Below are 27,251 nucleotides of genomic sequence, written 5' to 3' on the forward strand. Positions count from 1 at the left end.
GCTATACTATACACGGGCTTTTACGGTACAGGTAAAAGCCAAAGTCCACCCAATTATGCTTTTGACCTTTCATTTATGAAACCCATGGATTCTATAATCGATTAGACGGCCATGTCTCGTTAAAGGTGGAAACATGTGATATACTGACTAGTAACTGACACTTGACTGCACAGCTTGCTTGTCCGCATCTACCATACGAAAGCACTCTAGCCGTCCTGTCTAATAAGAAATAGGCTGTAGATACCGTTATGTGTACATGTATGGTAGGCTAGAGCAAGGTCACGCATCGGCAGCAAATGCCATGCTCTCTCATTGGTACGTTTGAATGAGCAATGGGGTCACCAAGAAAATCACTGCGCAGTGCCCCAAGCTTGGGTCAGCCGTGTATTTTGTTAGATGCTGGCCTGTGTTTCCCACAATGGCATACTGACAGAGTAAAAGCAAGGGTGCAGTTGTGGCACCCATATTACTGATTCATGTGGGCTGCGACCATACCAGTGTCCAGCTTGTGCTGAATGGAGCAAGTAGCCACATCAAGAAGGATAGGCTTTCAAATCAACTCAGTGGGAAGATGGCCTTAGGCTTACAGCAAGTTAACTCCATGGTGGACAGAAGTGAGAGGGCCATTCTGCCATCGCCCAATCAGTGAGACCAGCCTCAATCTGACATATGTACATTCCAGCCACACGGCTGCGATATTTCACAGTCGTACACTGCCACAAGTCGTACAAATCCAGCATTTTTCAGCTCACAAATTACTTTCAAAAAAGAAAAATTATGGAAAGAAATAGTCAGTATGTTAGCGATTAGCACCCTGGTACCCAGAACAGGAAAGGTAGTACTATCATAAAATCCTTATGGATACAGTCAGGGTATGCAGCTGGTGATGATACGAGTGCGATGCAATGATGCACACGAGTTTGATATAGATGCCAATACACTCGCATGCAAGGCTTGCATGCACTCATTCAAAATATGGTCAGTTCATAGTGTGTGTGTATCGGGGTGGCCAAATCCGATTTCAGTCATTAAAGTTCCACTTGGCAGAGCATAAACTCAGTTTACTTCTTTCTCCTGGCAGGGACTGCAGCTCCCTTGGTTGCTTGAGAACCTCCATAGACAGAGCTGGAAATTCGGTTGATGAAGTACAGGTTGGCCAATGAAAACAAGATGCAGGTGGTGAAGCTGACACGATGAACTAATCCAGAAGCAATAGCAGCCATCAGCAGACACACGGCAACCTCAGGAAGCTTGGTCTGAAATCCACGACCGAACACTAGTGTCTCAGCATTGCTAACACCAGTCAATAGCAAAATGAACAATACTGATCCAACAAGTCCTCCAACAATCGTCATCATTTCACTGCCAGCAAGTGTAGCCTTGAAAAGCTGCATTCCAGCGAAGGTGATAACGCAGAAGGTGGTCGAAACCAAGAACGATACGGCAGTGGGGAGAGCCATTGCTACAGACTTCTCTGTCTCCGAACAAATCCAGCCAAACAAAACAAGAATCAAGATTTCTTCCTCAGCAAAGTGTGTCAGTGTTGCCGTGACGCCAAAAACCCGAGGCTCGGGATCCGCTGACTGAACTACGTGGACAAAGGACTCGAACCCAGACACACGTCATGTAGGAGTTTTATTTATTCTAAGATCGTGTACAGTCATGTACATAGTCATCATGGTCATTAGGGAGTACTAACAAACCAGTTTTTAAATTTTTAGTACTCCCAGATACCATCAGGGGATGGCCCACGCCTGGCAAAAAACAACCATAGACTACTACTAGTATACTAATACTTTGTAATAGTAGTGTAGAGTGCCGCTTACTAGTATCTGCACCCCTATTTTACTACTCATTGGTCATGGTCATAAGGGAGAGCAACTGTTTCTAGCATTCACACACTCCAAAGCAGCTACCGGTTTTTATGTAATGCTCGTCTCGGCAACCATAATCAAAATTAATGGCCTCTTTGTGCAAACATCTTTTGCATCTCCACCAAATCACGGTTCAGCCATTGCCCGTCCTATCCCCATGCAGAGTGAAGACAAGCAAGAACGTGTACTCTTGCCAGGGGCCATTGTGATGTGCACTCGGCAGAAGACACAATTATTACATTATGCAGACTGTGAGGCAACGGTACTACATTACAATCATAGCAGCACAGTGTTATCATGGTTATGCTGTGCAGTGGAAGTACATGTACTATTACCGGTATACCCGGAGGGGTGGATAGCTGTGTTCTTTGCAAACACATACAGTGCACCAACAGCCAGATGTACTATGTCCTCACTGATGTCCTCACTGATGCATCAGCTAAGTTATAAATTATTTTTGTGTAGAGTGTAGTTGATACAGCCAAGAGTCCATAACCCCCTGGGTTATGGACTCTTGATACAGCATGCCGGGCTGGCTGGGACTATTGACCACTCAACAAAAAGAACCGAGATACGTTGCAATGATCACTAAAAAAGAATGCGAGATATTCAGAAGAGGAAATGCGCAGATTGACGAATGGGAGTTCCGTAGTCAAATCGCAACTCTTGCCACACTTCCTGCTGAGAGATTCTGTGAAATATATTGCGAAGGTGTACAGTATAAATAAGCCCACTAAAAGGAATGATCAAAAACCCAGTTAATACTCAACAGCTATGAGAAATAGTAAAACTAGTGGTGGAGCACTGTCCTTTCCGAAAGCCAAACAGCGAAGACGGAGCAGAGTCAAGCGGACAGCCTCAAGCCTACATTGCAGCTCTCCTGCTGTCCACGACCAGCATGTGACAGGGGCTGACATGGTTCTTTAAAACTGCTCTGCGTCCCGAGAGAGGGTAGGCTCAGGAGCAGCAGCAGCACCAGCAGTGGACGCAACTGACAAAGCATTCCAACAAAACTAGTGTAGGCATGCACTTAAAAAAAATTAAAAACACGCAAAACAAGCACGGCAATGTGACACCTTGGCGGATTCTCATGGTCTGCATGGGCAAGGTAAAGGGCCTACCCCAACAGCCAACACCCTGAGATTGTAATGCCTTCCACTCCGGGCCACTAGAGGCTATGCAGCGGGTAGGTGCTTTTGAACCGCATCTACTAGAACGCCGGCTGACAGGAACGAGAACAGAGTCCCACTGAGCAGACCGGAGCCAAGGAAAGCGGCCATCAATGCTCCAGCGGTCTCTCCATCCTCCGGCGCTACTTTGCTGCAGGGACAACAAACAAGGAACATACAGAAAACGCTTTTTGAAGAGTCCATAAAGATCTAAATTATGAGGTAGTACACAACACTTGCAGTGTACACAACGGGCAGCCCGTGGTCGCAAACAAAAAATGATATCATGTGGGTTTCGACTAAGGGTTGACTTTTACTGTAACACTATGATACATACAGTTGCCCATGTCGATTCCCTGTGCGCTTTGACTCCCTTGTGTGCTACGACTAACTGATGTGCATGTAACGTTATATATTCAGGCTTTATTGCCCAAACAACAGCAGTGACACATAGGATAATCACATGCAATATGATCGATGAGTGGCAGATCATGTGACAGTTCTAATTTCCCAGTGATTAATTATGAATGTAATTTACTATGTGATCACAGGAAACAAGCTACTTGTATATCCAACATACCTCGGGGCGTAAATAAACGACAGAGTTCCGAGGTAGCCGTTGGACACAGCCATGAACATCATCAGCACGATTGGTGCGGCATCGCTGTTGAAGTATGGCTTATACCCCGTGTCAAACTTGCAGAAGAGGAAGAGCGGAATGAAGAGGAGACGGGCGCATACTGGGACGAGAATATAGCGAGGACCGGGCTGCATGGAGACAATCAGCACAGCGCAAGAATCAACTTGACAACATGTGATGCATACATACGTATGTATAATATTGCTCGGGCAACGCAATAATACCCTGTATGACACAGTGTCCATGGAATACTGCTGCCAAACACCGATGTTCTCTTACAGAAATACAACAACGACAAAGCAAGAAAATGCGCCAAGGGCTCAATGCTAACCTTTTTCACAACCGTGGGCAGAGTGCGACCAATGAAATCCATGGCATTGAATAGCAGGAAGCAAGTGACCGGTGTAAAGTATGTGCCTGTCGGACAGATAACAGCAAACCCATTGGAGGAGTTAACCAATGTTGCCTGATCATGGTAACGTTCAAATACAAGCTGTTTGAGTTTGTTCTGCATATCTTCCATATTCACCTAGACCAATTCTTTCTACTTCTCCATTGATATCAGACACGTACATGGACACAAGGAACACTTGAGAGTCTAGAGGAACTAGGGAATGTTATGGGCTCCTTGTAAGTTGTATGATTCTGAGGACGTGCCTATCGAAATTAGACAGGAGCAAAGAGTTATCACTGCTCATCCTCGTACTGGTGTCAACACAAGAACCGCACAAACACAGACAGACAGACAGACAGACAGACACACACACACACACACACACACACACACACACACACACACACATGCACGTGCACAACACAAACACACACTCACAAATCCATGCCTGTGCTGCTTCACTTATGGGGTCATCAGTAGGGGTGCTTGTGTTCGATGAGGTTCCATTGGTTCCATTCACCGCAGATGATGTGGCATTACACATAGAGTCTGTCTGACGTACAGACTTGATTGACGCCGTTATGGCCGGGAAGATGCTCAGCGTTACGAAGAACACCAGTGCTACAGAAAGTGCCATGGGCCACATCTGGAGAGAGAGAGAGAGAGAGAGAGAGAGAAAGAGCACAGAAGCTTGATCGTTACAACTCTACAAGATGAGGAGCAAGCACCTGTCCATCCTAACAATACACGTAGCACATTAACTAGGGCGAGCACAGCATACGGAAAAGGAAATAGGCGCCCAGCCGGAGGAGGTAGCTACCTATAGTATTAGATACTAGCACCGTACCTGTTTCAGCACGAGTTTGAAATTCGGTTTCTTCTGCCCTGCGCCTGTCAGTGACAAAAAAACACAGCCAAGAGACAGAGATACCCTACGGTAGTTCACTGCATGGTTGTTTCAAAGGAAAGCACAGCACCGCCCATGAGAATTCAAAGCCAGTCATTTCCCTTCCAAATCAGGCTACATACTGCATTCAAAAGACAGCCTTTCCCTTCACAATTATTATGTGCCCCAGGGAGCAGTCACATCTACTGTACAATACCCGGGCATTCAGTTTGACGACTCTAAACATCAGAGTACCACACAATATTGAATACCGGTAGAACTATTTAAAATAAAAAACAGTTTACAAAACGGATAACTTGGGATAAGTGCTATAAAAATTAAAAAGTGTCAACAAATTAAGAATACGAGAACCGTGCATTGAAGGAGTGCATTGCCAACTCAGATAATATACATTAGAGTCTCGTATACCATGGTATACAAGCACAAAAATGTGAAGAGTGTGTTGACACATACAATTAAAATCATGCCTTCTGCGCACAGGTTGTCCATAAACTTGCACCTAGATCAAAAGCCCAGTTTGGTATGTAACACCGAGCATACATACCTCCTGATGTTTGCGATTTAGAGTAGTACTTTGCAAATGGCTGGACCAAAACACGGGAAAAATAACAGACAAAGGCATATCAGTTACACAGTCCACACTCTCGGGACCTGCACTCAATTCGAGCACACTTCTATGCCCTGATAGACTCGACTTACATACTTCAGGAGTGGACACAGTGAGAAAGTATTAGATATCAACAGCAAAACTAGTATGCACACAAACCACTCTTCCACATCTCAGCCAGCCCCATCTCACCAGCTTGTACAGAGCAACATAGCCGACAATGGAGATGATGATCACAACCACAGCGCACATGAAGTAACCGATAGCACTTCTCTCCAGCTGCGCCTTGGTCAGTTGCTGTGCACCGCCGGCACCTGTGCATGGAGAACACACACACATAAGACAATTTAGAACAGATACATGCATACCTCAGTTATCCAGACCCCGAAGTTACGGGCACTTCGGTCTACCTGGCACCCATTGGCCGGGTTTCAGTGGAAATATTACTACTCGTTTGTCACTTTTTGTGGAAATAGTGACGTCACATGGCATATCTATGGCTGTTCCCCATCAAATGTACTATGTGATTCGGAGTTTAATATGGGGATTTCGAAGTTACGGGCAGTGCCCGGTCCACCAGGATAAACGAGGTATGAGTATACATGTAAATCAATCCATAGGCTTGATTATCTGACTCTTGGCTATAAGCAAGTAATGCAAGGGAAACATGCTACTACCGTAGTACACTGTGGTATGTGAATTTAGAGAAAAAGCTGCTGCATGCTATGTGTTACGACTGGATAACCCAGTTTTTTTACACTTTAAATACGAGTACCAGTCAGTCTGATGGCTCGCCACATTAGGGCAAACAATTATTATTTGCACCCATACGCATTATGCAGACAGGACACCAGACCAAAGGTGCTTTGCAATAGGATGCATGCACACATACCTGTTAGCCTCATGTGTGAAAAGTGCACCAACAGTACCAACACCGCCGGCACTAGTACTACCACAACCACAACAAAGAATTCCTTTTTCAAAACAAAAAAATACCACCACATGTACCAGGTACTCACCAAGCAAGGAGAATATGTTGGCCAGGGCAGCAAACGTGCCTCCAAGTCCCTGGACCGAAGAAACAATTGGCAATGAATGGCGTGAGACAATGTACAAATTAACAAAATACTGACATAGACTGCACAGCACTTACTGACTGTGAGGGATAAGGGGCCGTCCGTAAATATCGATGTTTTTTTAGAGACGATATTGGTGCGTCTGGGGGGGGGGGGAGGGGGTTTGAGCCATGTGCGTCTTTTCGAGCATCAGAAAAATATCGATGTAAATATCTGAAGTTTCGCCGATCCCTGCACGCGGACGTCTAAATGGCTATACAAGAAATGTGAAACCCTAGTAAAATAAAAGTTAATAATAATAATAATGATAATAAACCAGCTTCCGTTCGCGGAGCTAAAACTCGCGACACAAGAACAAAATCAAAAATTGGAAGCTGTACGCCCATGGCGAATTTCAAGAGCAAAAGAATGAGCTATTGATTGTGGAAATCGGCCGAACGATGCCTGCAGGAGACCTTCTTCAAGACGTAGAGGCAGTGCGAACAAATACGGACGAACTCCACAAGAGTTTCCAGTCTTCACTGTCTGAACAAGGATTTGAAAAAATTCAAGCCCGAGCGTAGCCGCTTTGGCTACACCAGTACACGATGAGTTGCACTTTGAACGCTTTTTGTACGATGAGTTGTACTGCACGGGTAGCGCTAGCGCGCCAGCGCCCTCATCTTTTCATGTAAAATGTGAATTTTGACTGGCCGTGCCTGAAGTTTGTCATCTTGGGTTCATATTATTGACAAAAAAAGGAAAAAAATGAGCATCCAAAAATATTGATTCCATGATCTAGATGTACATGTGCGTCTTCTGGGGGGAGGGGGGTCAAGGGAGAGAAGCACCAATATCGTCTCTAAAAAAACATCGATATTTACGGACGGCCCCTAAGTACACTCAACATCCGTGGTACAATAAACCAAAAAATTTGTCACATGGTCTGATTCAAAATTCGCTTTATTCTTAGACTTTCTAGGAACGAACCTACATCAGCGTGCGCATGTCTCTATTGTAGGAAAAGTAGAACATTCTCATCTTGATAGTGAGTCAGAGATGAACCACTCATTTGTTATGAACAAAACGCTATGGACATACAATAGGCATGCCCCATGTGGTGCTTATTCAGTTTCACTCAAACATACCTGACCACTCATAACAGCTGTACGATAGCGTGGTGGGAACCTCCCCACCATACCAAACACACCGCCCTGGAAGATGGCTGAAGCAACTGCGCAACAACACAGAAAGACGAAGACATGCGTCTCGCTATGAAGCGTATGACCTCTCCACTTGCAGACTAAGCATGAAAAAAGGGCAAAATAATAAGGCAACAAGCCACTAATTGTCATCTGCGGATTGCATTATAACAAGAAACTCTAAGTAGAGACCAAGTCAAGTATTCACTAGAAGCTTGGTTGTAATTACTCACTCAGTCAGGCACACGCACAGTATGCGGCCCGTGTGAACTGCCGAGGCAAAGTGACCCAGGAAGGAAATCAACGATAGCTGGCCTTGCACGGCTCGGAGGCTACAAACGAGCATCGTGATATAAGCGTAGGATAACACTTACCATTCATCACGACCACCGATGCCATGGTCACACCAAAGAAGGCCACTTGCCCTATACAATTACAAGAGGCAAAAGAAATGGAAACAGCCAGTACTGTATAGGTCAATGTTATGTCATCTTTATTTGACTTCACCATAGGTACAGGCATTGCGGCCTTCTTGCTGTGGATCATGAATGATGCCACAGCTCCTAGGCTGTGATGAAAATGTAACGGAGTCTCGATACCTTAGCAAAGGGAGCTCGACTGATTCTGACAATGAACGTGAAATCACAAACCTAGATCGGGACAGCTACTGTGGGGCTGATACTAGGTATGTCGAGATGGCTGGGTGGGAACCACTTCGGATGCATGCCCTGCTACAACCACACACCTGGTACTGATGTGCCCAAATAGTCGACTGACCCACAAATGACAGATTTGACAAGCCGAGAGCCCGGAGTAACCGAATTCAAGGTGAATTGAGCATCACAGAGCCAATTTTTCGGCTGATTTTGGATAGAGAGGCTACTGGAAAGCCAGACACAGTCACCAAATCTGGAGGTGACTGCAACCGGCTACAAACATTGATGGGTTTTGCAAGGAGATGTACTCTGAAGTGAACAGATTGCATCAGCCCCGTCCTAGGTCAGCCTGAACACAAACTACCCAACCAGTCTGCACAGCCCTGACATGCACAATCTAGCTATCCCACTGTTCTAGACCTTGTAATTGTATGGATCAATTCCCGAAACTGAGAGGATGCGATCGTACTCATTTTTTATGATTTACGGAAGGTTTCGCAAAAATTCTGAAAAAAGCGTCGCAGGTCATCACTTCTGGTCAATACTATGAGTGCACACTGGATCGACTTACATTCATCAGAGTCAAGTGCTGCTAGCACGGCTGTTAGAACCATCATGGCCAGCATTGTCAACAGCGATATCAATATGCGCATTTTCTCCGACAGCCTGAACAACAACGATAACACAGCGGAACAAATAGAATGACAGGTAAACAAACAAACAAATAAACAAGGCTTGTGGAATTTGGGCCACAAAAAGCCGTGCAAGATCTTCCCTCCAAAAGTATACCTGTCGGTTTAGGATCAGGTCCGCATGGCCTGGCAGAGTTGATGTAGAAACTATCGTCATGCAGACGTGATATTCTCAACCCGACCCTCGCAGCTTGCGTGCGTGCATGTCCCCATAAGTATACTCTTGCCTCACGCAACAGACGTACCATTCCTTGTAGAAGGCGTTGATGAAAAGAAACGTGACGTTGGGCACTTGAGCGGCAATGATGAGGTAGTTTTCAAAGTTCTTGCTCAGGTTGTCGTAGTGCGACAGCTCAGCTCTGAAGTACTGCTCCGCTGTTATGAACATGTTCCAGGGCAGCAGTGAGCCCACGCCAAACAAGAACATGATCCAGAACGTGAGCAAGTACCTGCACCCAAGCAAGGAAAAGAAATGAAAGCAAACATAAATAGCTGGATCCACATTAGCAGCAATAGAAACATTCGGAAACGTTCAAGCTAAAGTCTTTCAACTTCGTAAAAGGGCCACCACTATGACACAAACTAGCACCACCCCAGAATCTCTATGATGACAGTCAGACACTCCCGGATCTTGTCGAGACCCTGCCACACCTTCCTTGTATAGATGGGGAAAATACATTCAGCAATAGACAGATTGTCATACTCTATATATGGACCTGTATTTTTTGCCCACACACACAAGTGACTACATGTGCACTCACAAGGCTTCATTCAGTGGATTTCTGGTTTGTCGATAATGAAAGTTCATAAAGACACCTTTTTTTCTAAGATTCTTTGGAATCGTGGTCACTTTTGTGTGGGGTCTTCACCAGATGGCTTGAATTTGGCCTCGATTTTTACTCAGGTCTTGGTGATCAGCCATAACTCCTCAGTCTCAACCATTATCATTAGCTAGACACCCAGAGACTTGCAAGTCATCCCAACACGCACGGCACCACTTCTGGGTTTCCTCCGAAGGGAATGCGCAGAAGTATTTATAAAAAAACCCACAGCACTATTAAAATTAAATGAAAGCATCGCAATCAAACCTAAACATGAGCAGTCCACCAGCCTTACACTGCTACGGTGCCCAATGGGTACAAATACACAGAAAAAGGAACAAAAAGCGTACTAGTACATCGTCGTGATAGTGTTGGAAATATGGGTAGCGTTCGTGCACTCCATCTACCTTCTTCATCTTTACATAATCTCTCTCTACTCTACCAACTAGACAAAGTGAACATAGCCTCATGGGGCATGGTAGAGATTACTGCTTTCAGTAAACGCAGATGAAGATTAAGGCTTTTCTCAGCTGGCCATGACAGTGCAACGCAAAAGTCCACACTCGGTTTCCACTGCCATGGACTACTGTCATGGAGTCTGGTAGCATGCTTTGTAGGACCACCTCTGAAATGTTGTGGACTTCATCGTTAGTCCCTTGGTAACAGTCTGGGGTCAAGTTTTAGGTAAATGTAAGAACATGAGACGTGCAGCATGTCTGCGTAGGATGGTCAACCGGTAGATCTTACGTGTAAAGCCAGGTCCATAATATAAGCCACCATTATGCTCAGGGAAGTCTGAGAATTATGAGCAAATCTCAAAAAGCACCACTCAGGGAATGGTTTATAATTTTATATACCGGTAGTTGCTCATGTACAGCAGCTGTACTAACTTATCCTTAGGAGCATCCTCATCTCCGTCACCAGTCTTCCCGTCGAGAAGTGGTGTTTCAACATCATCATCATCAGACATCGGTGGAGTCCTGAGCGTCAGCGGGGTCTCGTCAGCCATTCAGAAACAGAATACTATGGCTGCCCCAGTTGGCAACTAGAAAAATAATAGTGTGTTCTGTTTTCCACGTGCCCAGACAGATACTACAGTATCCACAGCTGGCGTCACCTACTACAATAGCGACAGCGTAGTGTCAACTGCAGAGCTACCTGTGCACATGTGGTACTCTCCTCAGTATCGCACTATTGAGTCACACGACAAACAATCACTTTATCTCCTCGAAAACCACATGCACTTCTGATTTGCGTCCTTCTCTACGCCATGGAATCTCTCACTTGAATTGAAAGCAGAAAACAATAAAACGACGTCAGCGTTGTTCGAAAACATTGTAAATGATGTCATGATTGCATTCATGTTTTCAGGAAAATATTTTCAAAAAACAAACTCCAGAATGTTTAATATGATAGTTTACTGCCTCAGGCTCAGTACAGTGGTGTCGTTTACTCGCTACAATCCTAGCCTGATCCTGTCTTCCTTGGCATAGAATAGTGCGAGTTATTTGAAAAATTCCTGTAAGGAAAGAGGCAATTGATCGGAACAGACAAAAGTAGTGCCTGGTAGAAAAGTGGGCGAAATTAAATATTTATCAGGCTAAGGCCCAAAGGAAGCAGTTATTCTATAGTTTACACTGGTGCTACAGTGGTGGTGATAGCGGTGTAAACATTGCTGAAGTAATCAGATGGCTCGGAGGGGTTGAGCAGTGACGCACGGATGTCGAGAGCTATGGCACAGCACGAGGACGGCCAGTCGTCGGCTGGCATGCACACATTTCGGCCATTCCTGCAGGAATACTCCTTGATGTCGGAGCTGCGCAACGTCCAGCGGCGGCGCATCCCAGGCCTGTATGTCATACCCAGCGCTACGTCATCACTGGTGTGGTTCGGTCTATTAGTGGTCCGCTCTGGTTGTTACACTGGAGGGGTGTTCAAATTTGTTCTGATAGCTGATGACGGCCACCCGCACAGTGGTGCTGTGCCATTTGTTATCTTTCAACCACCGGTGTTTCATCCACTCGTCGACATGGTAACAGGTCAGATGAACTGTGGCGTGTCGTTCAGGAAGTGGAAAGCGCAGAGCAACACACTTGCTGAGCTGCTGGAGTTTGTCAAAGACGCATTCTACCAGGTGAGTGCATGTGGGGAATGTTAAATGTGTTGTCAGCAGATGTAAAAAGACATACCGTGAAGCTGTGTAGGCAGGACTCCAGCATCACCTGAATCCTATTCTAACGGAACAGGTCAAATTTCATGACGCACATCTTCATTTCTGTGCATCACAACCCCACACCACCCTGTATCAAAGAACACAAGCATGCAAGTGCACGAAGTAGTGTGGAAATCAAGCGCGCACGGGCGGGGGGAGCAACAGACCCGGCCGATGCAGTAGTCTGCCATGTATCACTTCGCTTTGTGGTGGTAGTCGCTCAGTAGATGCCTTTCTCTTCAGCTGATTAAGCTCCAGAATACTCTAATTTCAGAAATTTTCGGTGCTCAATATTTTCGGTATGAGGGCAACAGGCTAGGTTAGGTGAACAGAAATTTTCGGTGCAGAGAAGCAGTTCCCTATTGGATTATGTGTGATAGTGTTTGTTCGGTGTATTGAAATTTTAGGTATGAAACAGACGCACCGAAAGTACCGAAAATAAAAGTATACCGAAAATTTGTGAAATTACAGTACTCTAATTTCAGAAATTTTCGGTGCTCAATATTTTCGGTATGAGAGCAAAAGGCTAGGTTAGGTGAACTGAAATTTTCGGTACAGGGAAGCAGTTCCCCATTGGATTATACGTGTTAGTGTTTGTTCGGTGTATTGAAATTTTAGGTATGAAACAGATGCACCGAAAGTAACGAAAATAAAAGTACACCGAAAATTTGCGAAATTACAGTAAGTAATTACCGCAGCATCTTTTTCAAGTTCATGCGCTTTATGGACACCACTTTTTTTCACCTTGTCATGACGACGACCTCCGGTTGAGAAAACATCCTCTCTTGAAATGAACCGAGCAGACTTTGTTTGAGTCATTTATACGAAAGGGCATTTATACGAAATTACAGTGGAAATCACAGTGGACCTGGGATAAGATGTACCTCCTCCTCGGGGAATGGAAAAAAGTATGTAGTATCCGAGGTACTTCTTATCCAAAATTGACTCCTGCGGCCCCACTACTTACGATACATGTGCAGTATGTCAAAATGCTCGAAATTATTTATTGCACTCAGAAATGTGCGTGGTTTAGTGCCACTAAAAGTAGGCTTCCAGCACTGCAAACAGCCTCCCCCGCACGGTCAACACACTAAAGTACCTGTCAAGCGAACCTGACATGTATACAGGTGTAAGAAAACACCAAAATAGTACGTAGTATGCGAGGCTAGGTCTGTTGGGCCACGTGACCTGCTGAAAAGCCTGTCATACACGAGTTGTATGTCTTATCAGAGTGCCGTAATGTCGCATATAAAAGCAGGTGCTTACGGCCGTATAGGCCGGGCTTCAAACCATGCTTCTATTCAAGTTATGCTTCTATTCAAACATGCTTCTACGTCAATATCTTCAGTCTACACTGTACAGTGCACATTGTCATGCATGTAGTGTGCACATACATGTACGTGCACGTATGCTTCTATTCAAATCGTGCTTCTGTGTCACGGCGCTCTTCAAAAATCGGCTTCTATTCGAGTCATGCTTCTATACGGGTCATGCTTTTATACGCGACCCTACAGTATGTCGTATCCATACACGTTTGTATATGCGCTTTAATATGGGAGGAAAATCCGTGTGACGAAAAAGGACCGTGCTAAGCAGGTGTACGTCTTACCCGGGTACATACTAATTGAGTTCCACTGTACATGTACTTGTTTTCATCACGGATCGCGGTGGATTTTCACATTCCATTTACGACACCATTTTTCTCCTTTGGGAAACGAGTGAAAGGATATAATTATAGTATAGTGATTATTATACTTTTGAAGTACCCTTTACGGGTGCTCGCACATTGCGAACTAAGACTAAGACTAAGACTGGCGCCGAAATTCCCAGCTTACAGTATGCTATACCCTGGTGTACGAGAGAGCTTGGAAGCTCAGGGCCCTACGCTATGCTTTTTTGCCTTGATGACCTAGACAAAAAAAAAAGCATAGGGTTGTTATAAATTCTTTAAAAAAATCCTTTTTTTTACCTAGGATTCGAACCCGCACTATCGCGCGCCCTGCATGCATCCCCCTATACACTTCGCATACATACTAATTCTTCCAAGTTGTTTCACATTGTGATCTTGCATTTGAAAGCCCTATTTGAATATGCATTGTGGCCAGCCGTCTTTGATGGCACGGTATGGTAGGGGATAGGTACGGGACAGGTACGATCGAGGGTAATACGACACCGTCTAGCTGCCCGCAATATTCAAATAGGGCTTTCAAACGCAAGCTAATAACGTGAAGCAACTTGGAAGAATGGGTATGAATGCGAAGTGTATGGGGGAATGCATGTAGGGCGATAGTGCGGGTTCGAATCCCAGGATATGCCTGAAAAATAAATCCTATGCTTTTTTGCCGCCAGATACGGATAGCGCCAGGCGTGACACAAACACACAAACAAATACCAAATTAAAGCTGTGTGGACCCTGGCTAGCGCCAGACGTTACTGAAGTAACCTCTTCTGCATAGCTACGGGAATAAAGCTTCTCTTTTTAAAAGTCTACACATGTTGAATACAAACCTGACCTTGAAGATAGGCATTCGGCACATATGCCTGGCTTCTATATTGACGTACATGTACATGTACATTCATGTACTTATACATGGAGATTTGAGATTGGAATACAAGCCTGATCTAATAGACGTCTAGCCCTCGCATCCGCTTTTTGCAAGAGGGAGCCGGGGCATGCATGCACAACAGGTGCCGGAATAACACTGAAGTTCTGGATGACATCTGTGCAGGTTACTACTCTGGAGGCCGTTAACCCGGAGGCATCTTCCATCTATACGAATAATAAGGACAATTTCAAGCAGAGAGCCATGGAGTCGGTTCAGTACTGCAGAAGTCGCTTGTTTGACTCGCTAGCCACTGTGGGCCGCTCCTCCAGTGGTGGGGATATAGACGAGGATGTGGATGTGCATGCATTTCCCGTGTCATTGATTGATGGCGCCTTGCTGGAAGAAGCCAAGGCCAAGATGATAGCCAGCTCAGAGCCAGCGGCAGCGTCAGGCAGTGATGACAGCGCCAGGGCCAGTCCCAGTGATGGGAATGCCTCCGAGACGTCGAGCGTAGCAACGTTCACCGGAGACGAGTGCGAGGAGGTGCGACGGTCTGTGCCGACGCGGGGCCTGTCGTGGGTGAAGCAGGGCTCTGCAACGCCCTTCAGTGCAGACAGTGCGGACTCTTGACACCGGCTGTGATACTGTGTTGTGTCTGGGCCTGCGTGGAGTTTGATACATGTGTCCTTTGTCTGATGAGACTGCATGCACTACCTGCTGGTCAGGAGAGATTTCATCCGCTGCTCTTTTTGAGATTTTGTTACGCATCCTTCGAGAGTGCCCTCAGGAGTACCGTGCCATGTATGACCTGGTGTCATGCTTGTGACAACATGAAAATTTGGCGATATTGTGATTATTATTATTATTATTATCCACTGGTATCATGAAATATGACATGTCTGCTACACTTGAAATTCTGCAGTACTTGAAGTACATATATTTTGATATTTATCCCACCTCCTCACTCCTTCTCTCCCGCTTCGTGCAACACATTCACATCATCTCAGATTATTCCATCTGCACTTGTGGCGTTGTTTATGCTTGTTATTCTGCCCACTGGTGTAAGCACTGCTAAGCCCATTGATTTATTACACTCGTTTTTTAAACAGTTCAGCTGAGCCTGGAATTCACGGTTCAGCAGAACTGAGATGGCTCCATTACCGGCATACTTCATTTCTACACGTGTACTTCAATGAAATGTGCAGAGCGTTCTGAAATCAAAATAATTCATTCATATTGCGAGAAAGCAAGCATCTATGCACTGTAATATGTGCAGTGTGAAAGCATGCTGGGCATATTCTGACGAGATAGCAGGGGTTCTGTATGTAAAATTGAACTAGCAAAACCCTGTACGTAAAATTGAACTGGACGTGTTGTATAGTTATGATTACGTCAGGTGCATGTAGCAGAATGGCATGTACTCCCTAACCAGCAGGGATGGGAGAGGCAGACAGACAGGCAGGCAGGCAGGCAGGCAGGCAGGCAGGCAGATAAACAGACAGACAGACAGACAAAGGCAGAAATAGAAAAATGGCCATGGTGAGATTGCAGACTTTCTGTGTTGTGCAATTCATTCTGTCTGGCTCATTCTCAACAGCTTTTTTCACTGCTCTATCCGCTTTGTCCAAAGGAGCCAGTGAACTCTTCGAATCGTAGCATATCGTCCCGATTGACGGTGGGCTGATTTCGTTGAAGTGACAGTAGAAAGTCCTCAACACTGATCGGCCGTGGCATTACCTAGAAAGTGAAGTGAACACAGGCCAAATACAGGAGTGCAGTCATACAATGTTCATTACCCTACACTGAAAGTATGGCCTGTATGTATATCAGGATCCTCCACGCCTTTCGTGCACAATGCCTCTCCTGTAGCATCTCCTTGAGACATGTACTGCTGCTCTGTGCTACTAGCAGGAATAATAAGCAGCCATTCATCAGTGGTTTGTGCGTTCAGTAAAACACCTTGTAGTAGTAAGCAGCCATCACTATATTCTTCTGCGTAGTAGTAGTGTCACTATTTTGTCATTACCAATTGAAGTTCAGTTCTTATTTGCCAAATTGTCTAATGATTTCTTGGGAGAGCAGGACAAATATTGTGCTTGGGTAGCAGGCTGACCAGCATGGTGGCTACTCTCACATATCATTCACTCACTTGTCACTGAGTTATCTGACGGCAGTGGTATATTTTTGTCATGGTTGTTTCTCTTACCATGGATGGTGGAATGTCACTGAGATGTTTGGCCATGGCGCCTGGATCTGTCTCTTCACAAGGTGTTAACTGGCTTCCATCTTGACATAGTAACAAGTTCACAGCCAGTAGAAAGAAAGAAAAACAAGACAACAGAGAACATCACAAGTGATGACTGCAGGATTTGTCTCACCCCATCACTATTGAATCAGGCTATGGCCTGCACACAACATTTAAGGTGTCGTCAATTGCTGGGATTCTTGATCATGGAACATTAGCTTGTTTCTGCATTGGTGGAATTGAATATCTCACTATATTCTCAGGCACAAGTACAAACAGCCGTTCCTGTATGCATAATTGCATACAGTCAACGTCGCTTATAACGACTGCGGATAAACGACAAGTCGCGAATAACGACAGACTTTTCATGCCCAGAGCAAAGTCCATTCTACCTGTATACATATAATGAGACTTCGGGTATAACGACACTTCGCGAATAAGGACACTTTTCTGATGCCCGGTCGAGTGTCGTTACACGCAAAGTTGACTGTATACATGTACAGAAGTGTTCTCTTGCTCCCTCTCTTGAACAAGCATGTGCATGACGCTACAGTCCTCTAGTCACACTACATGTTTCATACCAGTTGTCGAGTGCCAGAAGCAGGACGATGCCAGCTGGCGCACTGGCTCCATGAGGGCATCGGCCACACACGTATCTAGGTCACTGCCGGAGTACCCAACAGTTTGTTCTGCCAGTAGGTGCCACTCGCTGTCCCGCAGAGCAACGTTGCTACCGCGACACTTCAGTCTCAGGAGAGTCTCTCTTGTTGTCCTGCAGGTAACAGGTACATGGTGATTGTCACACAAGAACATGTTCTCCGTCATGCCTGACTACATTGTGTTCTGGATATGTAACTGAGCAACACAGCAGCATGCGGATACATGTCTACCCTCGTTAGTACAATCAGTCATGTGGATAATCCGGGGGGGGGGGGGGGGGGGTCATATTATTTGTCTTTAGTATAACGGGTATTATCTACTATCCGGACATGAATGTAGGAGTCAGGGGATTTTTGATCGTTGTCTACGCAAGATGTTTGTCTTGTAACCGATGTGGTACTTATGAGGGTAGACCTGCACTGTGTGACTCCACTTAGTATTATTCACCAGAACGTTGCTAGCTAACTACTATAACGCATACTGAAGACCCAGGCCGGAAAGCTCAGCTTTGTCTGGCATACAATATTGGTGTGATGATAGACTCATTTCAGAGGGCCACCTGGGCAAGGGTGATCTATGAATGCTGCTCTTGCATCTTAACCATTGCACTCCTACTTGTTCAAGTATTTTTTCAACATCTCTACTAAACCTTGATGCCTGTGCATTTCAGGTTCCCCACAATCGGCCAGAAGTGTATGAGTAATGTGGTAAGCTCACCTATTCGGTAGAGGTATGTACAAACGCTTCTCAAATCGCCGAAGAAACGCACTGTCCAGCTCCCACGGGCAGTTAGTGGCGCACAGCAGGAACACATTGGCTGCTTCAGAATTGTCAGCACCTTCCATCTGCAACACACATGTAGGACAATGTGGGACACTGATTGTACTGCAGGATTCCAGGAATACTTGCATGACAAGAAATGCACCTCGGGTAACTTTGACTGCTGGGAACTTTTTGCATGCATGTGGATATGGTGATGAACGTGATCCAAGTCAACCACAGAACTTATGTAATTGCGCGAAGGACATGAGCACGCTGCACTGACCTGTTTCAGCAGCTCTGTCTTGACTCTCCGCGTGTGCTCTTCCTCTCGTGCTGACCGCTGCCTGCACAGCGAATCGATTTCATCTATAAAGATGACCTGCAACATGCCAAGCACAGCAGTACAGTGTTTGACTAACAAACAAGAACAGAAAGCTGGTCTACCTGTGTCAATGGTTGAAATCAAGAAAATTGGGCATTGCCAAGTGATACATGTATGCTCAATCTCCACGGCAGCTGGCAATAATCCGGGGTTGCCATGGCATGTTATCAAATACCGAACAACTTCCGAAGGGTTATGACAAGTAACTGATGTCTAACCCACCCCTTGTGAGCTTGCTGTGGCATTCGACCTGACTCCCAGGAAGTCATCTAGTAGGTCTGCCCCTTTTTGAGCAAGATGGGAACATGTACATCTGTAAATAATATAATGTAGTGGTTGGGTAAATGATCATGATTTCAGTGACTAGTGACTACACTCACCGAACGTCCTGCTGGATTTTCACGTCGGGCATGCACAAACAACTCTCGTATCAGCCTGTCAACCAAGAATGAACAGATTTGAACAAGCAAAATAAAGCGGTAACATAGTCGTTATATTGTTTCTATGAGGACTGTGCCAGGATGACACCCCCCCCCCCCCCTGTATTTCAGATAGTGGCTGTTCAATGCTCTAGCCCTGCTACCTCATACTGGAAGTGTTCTCGTCCTTCCAGGTTACAGCCCGCCACAGTGCAATTTTTTTAGGTTTCCCGAAACACATTTTTGTTCTGCCTAGCAGAATACAGATTTGGACATGCCGTGTTTGGCTTCGCCACTAGTTCTTTGAGAAACACGTAGCATCCCTAACCCGGCACAACAGTTATCTGGTGCAAAACAGGCAAGGCTGGACTGCTCCAAAGAACCTCCGTAACAAGAAGACATGTCAGCAACCAACGCTTATAACAACACTCAGCGGGGCATCAGAAAAGTGTCCTTATTCGCGAAGTGTCGTTATACCCGAAGTCTCATTATATGTATTACAGTTGGATGGGACTTTGCTCTGGGCATGGAGATTCTGTCGTTATATCCGCAGTCGTTATTAGCGAAGTTGACTGTACTTACTTCTCGCTTTCACCAACAAAGCTCGATATCAGGTTGGAACTGGAGACACAATAGAATGTGGAGTTGATTTCAGATGCTACAGCTGCAGACACAGAACCACGCACATCAATGCTCTAATAACAGTAGTCGAACAGCAAAGGTGCTTGCCGCCAGCATGCAGGTGGTCTCTTGACCCGGTTTTACCTTCACTTTGAACAATCATCATCTGCAAGCATGCCTCCTGGTGCAAAATGACTCATTCAACTCTGCAATATGAAAATCTGTCGGATGCAGTACTTATGCAGTACTTATGCAGTACTTATCAGCTCATTGAATGACGTATACACTTCTTACCTTGTGCAAGGCGGGTTTTTCCTGCAACAAGAAACAGAACAAGGTGTTATGTAGTTGTTGGTATGCTGTGATGAGCATGCAGTTTTACTAAATCTATATACAGTATTTTAACTGGTTTGAGGGAAAGAGACAAACGGGAAAAGTCTGAAGAAAAAATTGACTGTCACCACCAGGACTCGAACCAGGGACCCTTGCTTATTGTAGTAGAAAATACTAGTAGATACTGGTGGAGAGAAGACTGTCTCTATGTCTATGGCTGTGATCCGCCCAGACTTCTTGAAAATCCACCTGGTCACATCGAAGTTCAGCGATGCGGCATGTACGGTTTAGGTGTGTAGGGAGAGGGGGGGGGGGGGCTTGAGATAATGGATGAAGAGACAATGTGACAGCACGAGTCCATAACTGATTTGAGTGTCTTCATTTTGATGCAATGTTTAGCAAGTTAGCAAGCACCAGCTGCTGCACACACAGTCATATGGGCCTATGCTGTCTCTGGGACATTCTCGAGTCCTCCCCCCCCCCCCTTCCCCTCCCCTGCTTCATATCACATTTACCTGTTCCTGGTGGTCCATACAAGAGTATGCGTTGCCATGGTCTGCGGCCACCAGTGAAGAGATGCGGGTAGAGTAGTGGCATGACGATTGCTTCATGCAGTGTTTGCTTGGCAGCCTCAAGACCAGCCACGTCGGCGAACGTCACCTTTCCCGGCGTCATGATCGTTCCCTCGATTGCAGACATCCTGCTGGAAAATAAACATGAAACGGACATGAACAGTAGGTTTGTGGCAGTCAAGTTTTGGCCAAATTAGTCTTCAGTGTTCCTCATACGACGTGCGCACGAATGCCCAAATGGGCAAGTGTCACCCCTAGAAAGGGGGACTAGAAAACAGGAGTTGCATCACAAGCAGAACCGCAAATGTATGGATAGGTCTTTCTACCGGCGGAAACGGCACACGCATGCACATGAGCGCGCGCGCACACACACACACATGCGCGCACACGCACACACACACACACGCACACGTGTGCACACACACCCACCCACACACACACATACGCACACACACACTCACCCACACACACACTCACCCACACCCACCCACGCACACACACACACGCACACACACACACGCACACACACACACGCACACACACACACACACACACACACACACACACACACACACACACACACACACACACACACACACTCTCTCTCACATACACACACAGCACATGCACAGCACCGTTACCTCTTGCTTTGCTCATTGTCTACACACAGAGCCTCTGGACGCTCGGCTTGATTAGCTTTCGAATGACTGCGTTTGCTTGCTGTGGCCGCGCGCGTTTCAGTGCCGTTGGTCGCGACTGGTGCTGTGAGTTGTAGTCGCTTGGCGTGCAGTATGCTGCGATGGTGCATGAGTGTATCCTGTAGCTGTAGCAGTGCAGGCTGACGCACCGGATGACGGTCGTCATGAACCAGACAACTGACGATGTCCGCACACTGCTCTACGCTGCCGATCAGCCGCTTCAAGTCGACGTTGGCGGTCTTGGTGCATTCGCTGTGCGCTACCTCCAACCTAGAGGCAGGCATGGAAGGGAGAGAAAGAGGCACATGTATAGAGCTTAGTATTTCACCACCCCACTTAGATTGTGCATTTGTGCGGCGCAATCTGAGCAATGCTGTCATGTGCCCCTTAGCAGGTACGTCTTGTTATTGTATTTCTCTTTCTGTTGTCGTTGCTCTTTTATTTCCATGCCGCACCGAATGCTCGGTGCTCATTTCCCATGTCCATTCAGCACGTGCGAATTTGTGGGCGGTTTCCCACCGCTGACATTGATGCGTAAGTGCATAATAATAATAATAATAATAATAATAATTTGTGCGGCGGGACATTATGCATGTTTGAAGCGGTTTGTCCCATGTACGAATCCAGCGTGGTGACCCAGCAGTCTGGACTTGGCGATGGGATGAGGGAGTCCACCGACGAATGATGCAGGTACACTGTGGGCATCATAATTATACCAAACACTCTCGCCCCTGTACCATACACCTTCTGTAAAATGGTGGAACTAATTTGGCCAAACGTTATAGAATCTTGACTTGTGATAAGATCACCTTGAAGCACCGTAGGAACATGTTGTTCACATACTAGTACACACGCGTGCGTGCACACCCACACCCACACCCACACACACACACACAAACACACACACAGCTGAGACTTACTGATGCATGGCATCTGTGCGTCGGTTACAATTGGTCCCAGACAACAATGTTGTTCAATGGCAGAAAGTATAAACATATAAAGTGCACACACAAGCAAGTTGACATCTCCAGTGTGAATCTGAAAGACAATGCAGAATTTATACACTACTGTTCAGGGGCGTAGCTGGCCCCCCTTTTAGGGGGGGGGGGGGGGTGCACGGCCGCACATGTGTACGATGGCTGGTACATGCCATTCATGGTCATTATGTGCATGCTGAATAAATCTCGGTCGAAAATTTTAGGGGGGTGCACGTGCCCCCGTGCCCCATGCGAGCTCCTGCTGTTCTACTTGTGATGACATAAGGTTCAGCCTGGAAAGGAACTTTTTGAAATTAGGGTGCAAAATCCTGCATTCTGGGCACTTTTAGCATTGTGCTACTACAGTCAGACTTCGCTTATCCGGTCATTTTTTATCTGGATCCCTCGCCATCCAGAAGAAAACCGTTGGTTTACCGATTTACCATGCACACATAATATTATTACCAAGAGTACATAACCCCCAAGAGTGTGCAACTGCCTACACAACCTCTATGCTGTGCTGCGACGGCAGAACTTCACATTACGTGACATGGTTCAAAAGGTGATGCTGGCAAACAGTGCAAAGTGACCACAAGAGAGTTGTACCCAAAGCTGGGCTGCGTACAACCCTGTATCAATCATGCACAGAGTGCAAATAATGTGTACGGGTTCATCACGTGATGTGAAGTTCTGCCGTCGAAGACCCCATAGCTGGAGTTGCACACTCTTGGGGGTTATGTACTCTTGATTATTACATACAGTATGTGTGTTCGATTATCCGGTTCCCTCACCTATCCGGATATTTTTTGGTGGAAAACGGATGTGTGCGGTTATGCGAGGTCTGACTGTATTTCCAAGAAAAAAGTGGTCCTGCCAAAGCCGGACCGGCTGCTACACCCTGCATCTCTGAGCGTACTACAGAGTGGGGTTTCAATTTCTTGGTCTTATAGCGAGTATGATATTTGGGACTTGCACGTACGGCTGTTTGAAGCGTTTCAGGCATCAGGGGATTTTTTGGATTGTTGTCTACTAATGAGGTTTGCACGGTCTTGTAACCGGCGATGTACTAACAAGGGTAGACCTGTACTTGCAGTCACGGTACTGACATGCATCTACCATAAATAGTCTGTAGTGTTCACAACGCATTTGTGATTTCTGTGAGGAGGGTGTAATGTACTTCATAACATTATCGAGGTTAAGTTGACCGTTTTTTTCTGACGTGATGCGCAATTTTACGTCAAATTTGGCATAACACTCAAATTTTGACGTGAGGCGCAGGTCACTCGTGTTGTGTTTTCAATGCGCGAGCCAAATAACGTGACCTGAACTTTCGCGTCACGTCAGAAATAACGTGCATTCTAACCTCTCTACTAGCCAGCATGAAATCAAATTTCGACAGTTGGTGTAAATGTGTGGCCTGTGTATTTGGACACTCCTGTCGAAGAGGTCGTTCTTTTTGTATGAAGTTTTGTGGTACGGTAAAAACTGCTACTTTCAGTACCGGTACATGTGTTGAAGTGTTGTCCTTTGAAGACTGAGTATATTGAATAATCCTACCGGTTTCCTCCACTGCCTCTGCAAGGTCAGAGGCCGGTAGAAATCTGCAGAAAGCTGAAGAGCTACTTTATAGTAGTATTACAGTGTACCCGTGATAGCGGAGCTGTTCTCAACAAATGCCGTTGATGCAGTAACTTATCTTCAATAGGGGTAAAATGTACATCCTTCAGTTACCAGTCGCCAGTGGTTAAAATATGTCGTACAAGACAGTACATGACATGACTGTACTGCGCTACTTACCCGTGTATTGAGAGGTCAACAGTTTGGCTACCTTCGCGCAGGGTGGTTGCTCTGCTGCTGCGGCCTCCACACTCATGGCTGCTAGGAAGGAAAATCCTACAGCCTTACAGGACCAAGAACTGATTTTCCTTGTGGTTTGATGAGCGTTCACTTCAGTTCGACCGTCACACAAAACAAAAATAATTACTGGCATGCATGTACTGGCAGTGACTGTCGACATGTACATGTCCCAGCAATACTGCCTACTGACTGTACCGGATTTGTGAGCCACTGAATGAACCATTCACTTGACCAGGTCAGAGTTCACTTTCTTCAGTCCGAAGTTCAATCCTGCACGCTAGTCCAAGCCAGGGAGGCAGTTTGTAGGCCATGGCCGGGATTGAGCTGTGGGCAGGGGTACCCGGGTTTTCAGCCGGTGTAAATGACGCCATGTCATCGTGATCACATGCGCGTGTGCACGTGGCGTTTGAAAAATCTCAACCCAACAAAATAATATTTACCAACCAGCAAGAAGCTAGCTAAGCTTTCTTGCAATAAGGAACAGGAGTGAATCAGTTGATTACATGACAGTTCGTGGTAGTCCTTTTCTTCTTCATCACCATCGTCTAAACTGTTCCTAACTAACAAGCACTAACCTCTCTCTGCCTTCTTCTAAAGCTGGAGACGACAGATGACGTGGCCTTCGGTCAGTGCCCACAAACTAACTTGTACTACAAGTTGTAGTGCCTCGTCGTTTCGTTTGTTTTGCTTGCTGTCAACAGCTTGCACCCACGTATATTCTCTGCGAAATGGAAGAGTAGCTGGCGCAGAGAACGACTATTAGTATGTACGAGCTACGCCAACTTTCTGACGTTTGGCCAACCTTGCGAGGCAGCCAGGTTAGTGCTGGATTTGTGAGCATTCTGGGTGAAATATTTTGCACGATTTATTTGTGCTGGTGCAAGGAAATATCACCAGTGAGCAAACTTCTATCTTGTAGCCGGATAAAGATCACCTATAGTATTTCTCGCGGTGGGTACTCAGCATTTTTGTGCTTTTGCCGAACATGGATACAGCAACATAATTCTGGAACTCCACATTCGTTGCTATGATTGTGATATGAGTGCGCACATACCGGTAGTATTATTCATTGCTTTATAACAACATTATTTCATTTATTTCTCTTCCACAATTGACAAAATCAAATTTCAATGATGAAAATAGAATATACAAATAATCTGCGAGGAGGTACATGCCGAACAAGTAACGTAGTTGCGTGATGTCTGCGGCCTTCATCCTATGCTTGCACCATTACACCTCTAAATCGGTGCAGTGGCGATACTAGTATCAGCAAACGAGAAGTCAATGCCACTTATTCAGTTTTTACATGGTCAGAGCAGTGACACTAAAGAGAGCATGAATGGTGTTAGTGTCAAAGCAGCTTAATGGCTGGAGCAGTAAGCACACAACAAAACATGCTACAACCCCGACAACAATGGGGACAACACGTACAAAGTCAACACAGTGACACCCGTTGCGCTGTACTTATTTTGCACACAGAGTTCAGGCTTCAGCTTAGCGATGTACTCAATCTCTACTCACTAGTACAGACAAGTGATATTCTATTGTCTGTCTGCATTTGAATGTTGAAGTGCGAATAGATACTGTGTTTGTGCACTCAGGGGCGTAGCTGGTCTCCCTTTTAGGGGGGGGGGGGGGGGGGGGTGCACGGCCGCATACAATGTGTGTAGGATGGCTGGTGCATGTCAATCATGGTCATAACGTGCATGCTGAACCTAGGTCGAATGTTTAGGGGGGGGGGGGGGGGGTGCACGTGCCCCCCCCCCCCCCATGCAAGCTATGCGCCTGTGTACTGCACTCAGGCAAGCTGGTGACAATTTCAGGTGACACGCTGTGGCTGACTTCTTTCTTTCTTGACCTCTTGGCTTTGCTTTTCAGTCGTTGAAGTCACTGCTCCAGGAGCATTATGATGCTCGCAAGAAGGTCAATCTCAAGGTCTGGGTTCATCCCGGTCATGTGATTGTTGCACATGGACAGACAGGTTAGCATACACAGCAGTGGGATGGCCGCTGATGATGCTCTGGACTGTTTTGGAAGATCGGCACAAACACCCACTAATCCACGGGAGCGCAGTGCACTGAGAACCTGAGAAGCATTCACTTGCATGTCCAGCTCTCTTTGGGAATAGCCACTTTGGACAGTGTGTGCAGGGAATGATGATGACTGCTGTAACAGTCACACAATTTTGCAGTACTTATGGCCAGTACACTGATGTTCAGGCCATGCATTTATTGAAGCCAGGTATGACTTGGTCTTTGGTGTGTTCTAGCCATGGCACTATACTCAAACTGCACGTTTTCCTCGGACACCTGGCGACTGAATGCATCTGGAAAACAGAACTGCATGTGGCTAGTGTGACCTGGAAGGCCAAATGTACACCCTCTCATTGCATTTTACAATGTGCACAAGGGAAGAGCAAGCCAATCTTCTCAAGCTGAACAAGTGTTCCTTTTACGCGTTCACAAGTTCAATGGTTTTCTCGTGGTATGCGTACGGAAAAATTTGTCTCTTTTCATGTATGTACACTCAGACCTGGTTTATCCGGATCCCTCGCCATCTGGAAAACGAGAGAGCTTGCTTGGAAGCTCAGGGCTACGCTATGCTTTTTTGCCTTGATGACCTAGACAAAAAAAAGCATAGGGATGTTATAAATTCTTTAAAAAATTCCTTTTTTTTAAGACATAACCTGGGATTCGAACCCGCACTATCGCGCCCTGCATGCATCCCCCGATACACTTCGCATACATACTAATTCTTCCAAGTTGCTTCACATTATGATCTTGCATTTGAAAGCCCTATTTGAATATGCATTGTGGCCTGCCGTTTTTGATGGTACGGTACGGTAGGGATAGGTACGGGACAGATACGATCGAGGGTAATACGACACCGGCTCCCTTACCGTACCATCAAACACAGCTGGCCACATACAGCTGCCCGCAATATTCAAATA

General features: G+C 45.9%; 5 protein-coding genes across 7 annotated transcripts in view; 2 read left to right on the forward strand and 3 right to left on the reverse strand.

The window, feature by feature from the left end:
• Positions 1 to 1,061: 1,061 nt before the first annotated feature.
• Positions 1,062 to 1,460, reverse strand: LOC135816542 (keratinocyte-associated protein 2-like). The gene has a single exon (XM_065329737.1). It carries the CDS (start codon positions 1,458 to 1,460, stop codon positions 1,062 to 1,064), a length of 399 nt encoding a protein of 132 aa, XP_065185809.1.
• A 986-nt stretch (positions 1,461 to 2,446) lies between these two features.
• LOC135817301 (equilibrative nucleoside transporter 2-like) lies at positions 2,447 to 11,297 on the reverse strand. The gene is made up of 13 exons (XM_065330462.1): positions 10,908 to 11,297; positions 9,442 to 9,645; positions 9,076 to 9,170; positions 8,223 to 8,273; positions 7,795 to 7,880; positions 6,611 to 6,659; positions 5,784 to 5,905; positions 5,529 to 5,568; positions 4,925 to 4,968; positions 4,516 to 4,723; positions 4,015 to 4,100; positions 3,624 to 3,811; positions 2,447 to 3,194 (listed from the first exon to the last, which is right to left on the reverse strand). Exons 1-13 carry the CDS (start codon positions 11,024 to 11,026, stop codon positions 3,050 to 3,052), a joined length of 1,437 nt encoding a protein of 478 aa, XP_065186534.1. The 5' UTR covers positions 11,027 to 11,297; the 3' UTR covers positions 2,447 to 3,049.
• A 134-nt stretch (positions 11,298 to 11,431) lies between these two features.
• LOC135817302 (AKT-interacting protein-like) lies at positions 11,432 to 16,009 on the forward strand. The gene is made up of 2 exons (XM_065330464.1): positions 11,432 to 12,151; positions 14,959 to 16,009. Exons 1-2 carry the CDS (start codon positions 11,738 to 11,740, stop codon positions 15,403 to 15,405), a joined length of 861 nt encoding a protein of 286 aa, XP_065186536.1. The 5' UTR covers positions 11,432 to 11,737; the 3' UTR covers positions 15,406 to 16,009.
• Positions 16,010 to 16,022: 13 nt separating this feature from the next.
• On the reverse strand, positions 16,023 to 24,602 carry LOC135817299 (uncharacterized). Of its 3 annotated transcripts, none has more exons than XM_065330460.1 (12): positions 24,242 to 24,602; positions 22,388 to 22,400; positions 21,411 to 21,737; positions 20,713 to 20,897; positions 20,159 to 20,179; positions 19,826 to 19,907; positions 19,205 to 19,259; positions 18,726 to 18,821; positions 18,398 to 18,525; positions 17,602 to 17,792; positions 16,982 to 17,061; positions 16,023 to 16,512 (listed from the first exon to the last, which is right to left on the reverse strand). In XM_065330460.1, the coding sequence occupies exons 1-12, from the start codon at positions 24,522 to 24,524 to the stop codon at positions 16,387 to 16,389; spliced, it is 1,587 nt and encodes a 528-aa protein (XP_065186532.1). In that variant the 5' UTR covers positions 24,525 to 24,602; the 3' UTR covers positions 16,023 to 16,386. The 3 variants fall into 3 exon arrangements, with proteins under 3 accessions (XP_065186532.1, XP_065186531.1, XP_065186533.1); XM_065330459.1 differs by having other exon boundaries at positions 20,713 to 20,900; positions 24,242 to 24,600; XM_065330461.1 differs by lacking the exon at positions 22,388 to 22,400 and having other exon boundaries at positions 20,713 to 20,900; positions 24,242 to 24,598.
• A 169-nt stretch (positions 24,603 to 24,771) lies between these two features.
• LOC135817297 (uncharacterized) overlaps positions 24,772 to 27,251 on the forward strand; it is a 32,673-nt gene continuing 30,193 nt past the window's right edge. The window contains exons 1-2 of the mRNA XM_065330456.1: positions 24,772 to 25,119; positions 26,180 to 26,282. Coding sequence (XP_065186528.1) covers positions 25,066 to 25,119; positions 26,180 to 26,282 — 157 coding nt within the window. The 5' untranslated portion in view covers positions 24,772 to 25,065. The remainder of the gene's footprint in view (positions 25,120 to 26,179; positions 26,283 to 27,251) is intronic.

Source organism: Sycon ciliatum, chromosome 5, assembly GCF_964019385.1.
Source record: "Sycon ciliatum chromosome 5, ocSycCili1.1, whole genome shotgun sequence".
Taxonomy (NCBI): domain Eukaryota; kingdom Metazoa; phylum Porifera; class Calcarea; order Leucosolenida; family Sycettidae; genus Sycon; species Sycon ciliatum.

Bases quoted from the DNA above. Each gene is read 5' to 3' on its own strand.
- LOC135816542 (XM_065329737.1), bottom strand. From the start codon at position 1,460: ATGGCTCTCCCCACTGCCGTATCGTTCTTGGTTTCGACCACCTTCTGC.
- LOC135817301 (XM_065330462.1), bottom strand. From the start codon at position 11,026: ATGGCTGACGAGACCCCGCTGACGCTCAGGACTCCACCGATGTCTGAT. The intron at 6,660-7,794 runs GTATGTTTGAGT...TCTTCGGTCCAG, and splicing joins CAGCTGTTATGAGTGGTCAG to GGACTTGGAGGCACGTTTGC. The intron at 4,969-5,528 runs GTATGTATGCTC...TGTCACTGACAG, and splicing joins TAAATCGCAAACATCAGGAG to GCGCAGGGCAGAAGAAACCG.
- LOC135817302 (XM_065330464.1), top strand. From the start codon at position 11,738: ATGTCGAGAGCTATGGCACAGCACGAGGACGGCCAGTCGTCGGCTGGC. The intron at 12,152-14,958 runs GTGAGTGCATGT...ACATCTGTGCAG, and splicing joins TCAAAGACGCATTCTACCAG to GTTACTACTCTGGAGGCCGT.
- LOC135817299 (XM_065330459.1), bottom strand. From the start codon at position 24,524: ATGGTTCATTCAGTGGCTCACAAATCCGGTACAGTCAGTAGGCAGTAT. The intron at 20,901-21,410 runs GTAACGGTGCTG...TTTATTTTCCAG, and splicing joins GACAATGAGCAAAGCAAGAG to CAGGATGTCTGCAATCGAGG. The intron at 19,260-19,825 runs GTAAGTACAGTC...CTTGGTTGACAG, and splicing joins TTTGTTGGTGAAAGCGAGAA to GCTGATACGAGAGTTGTTTG.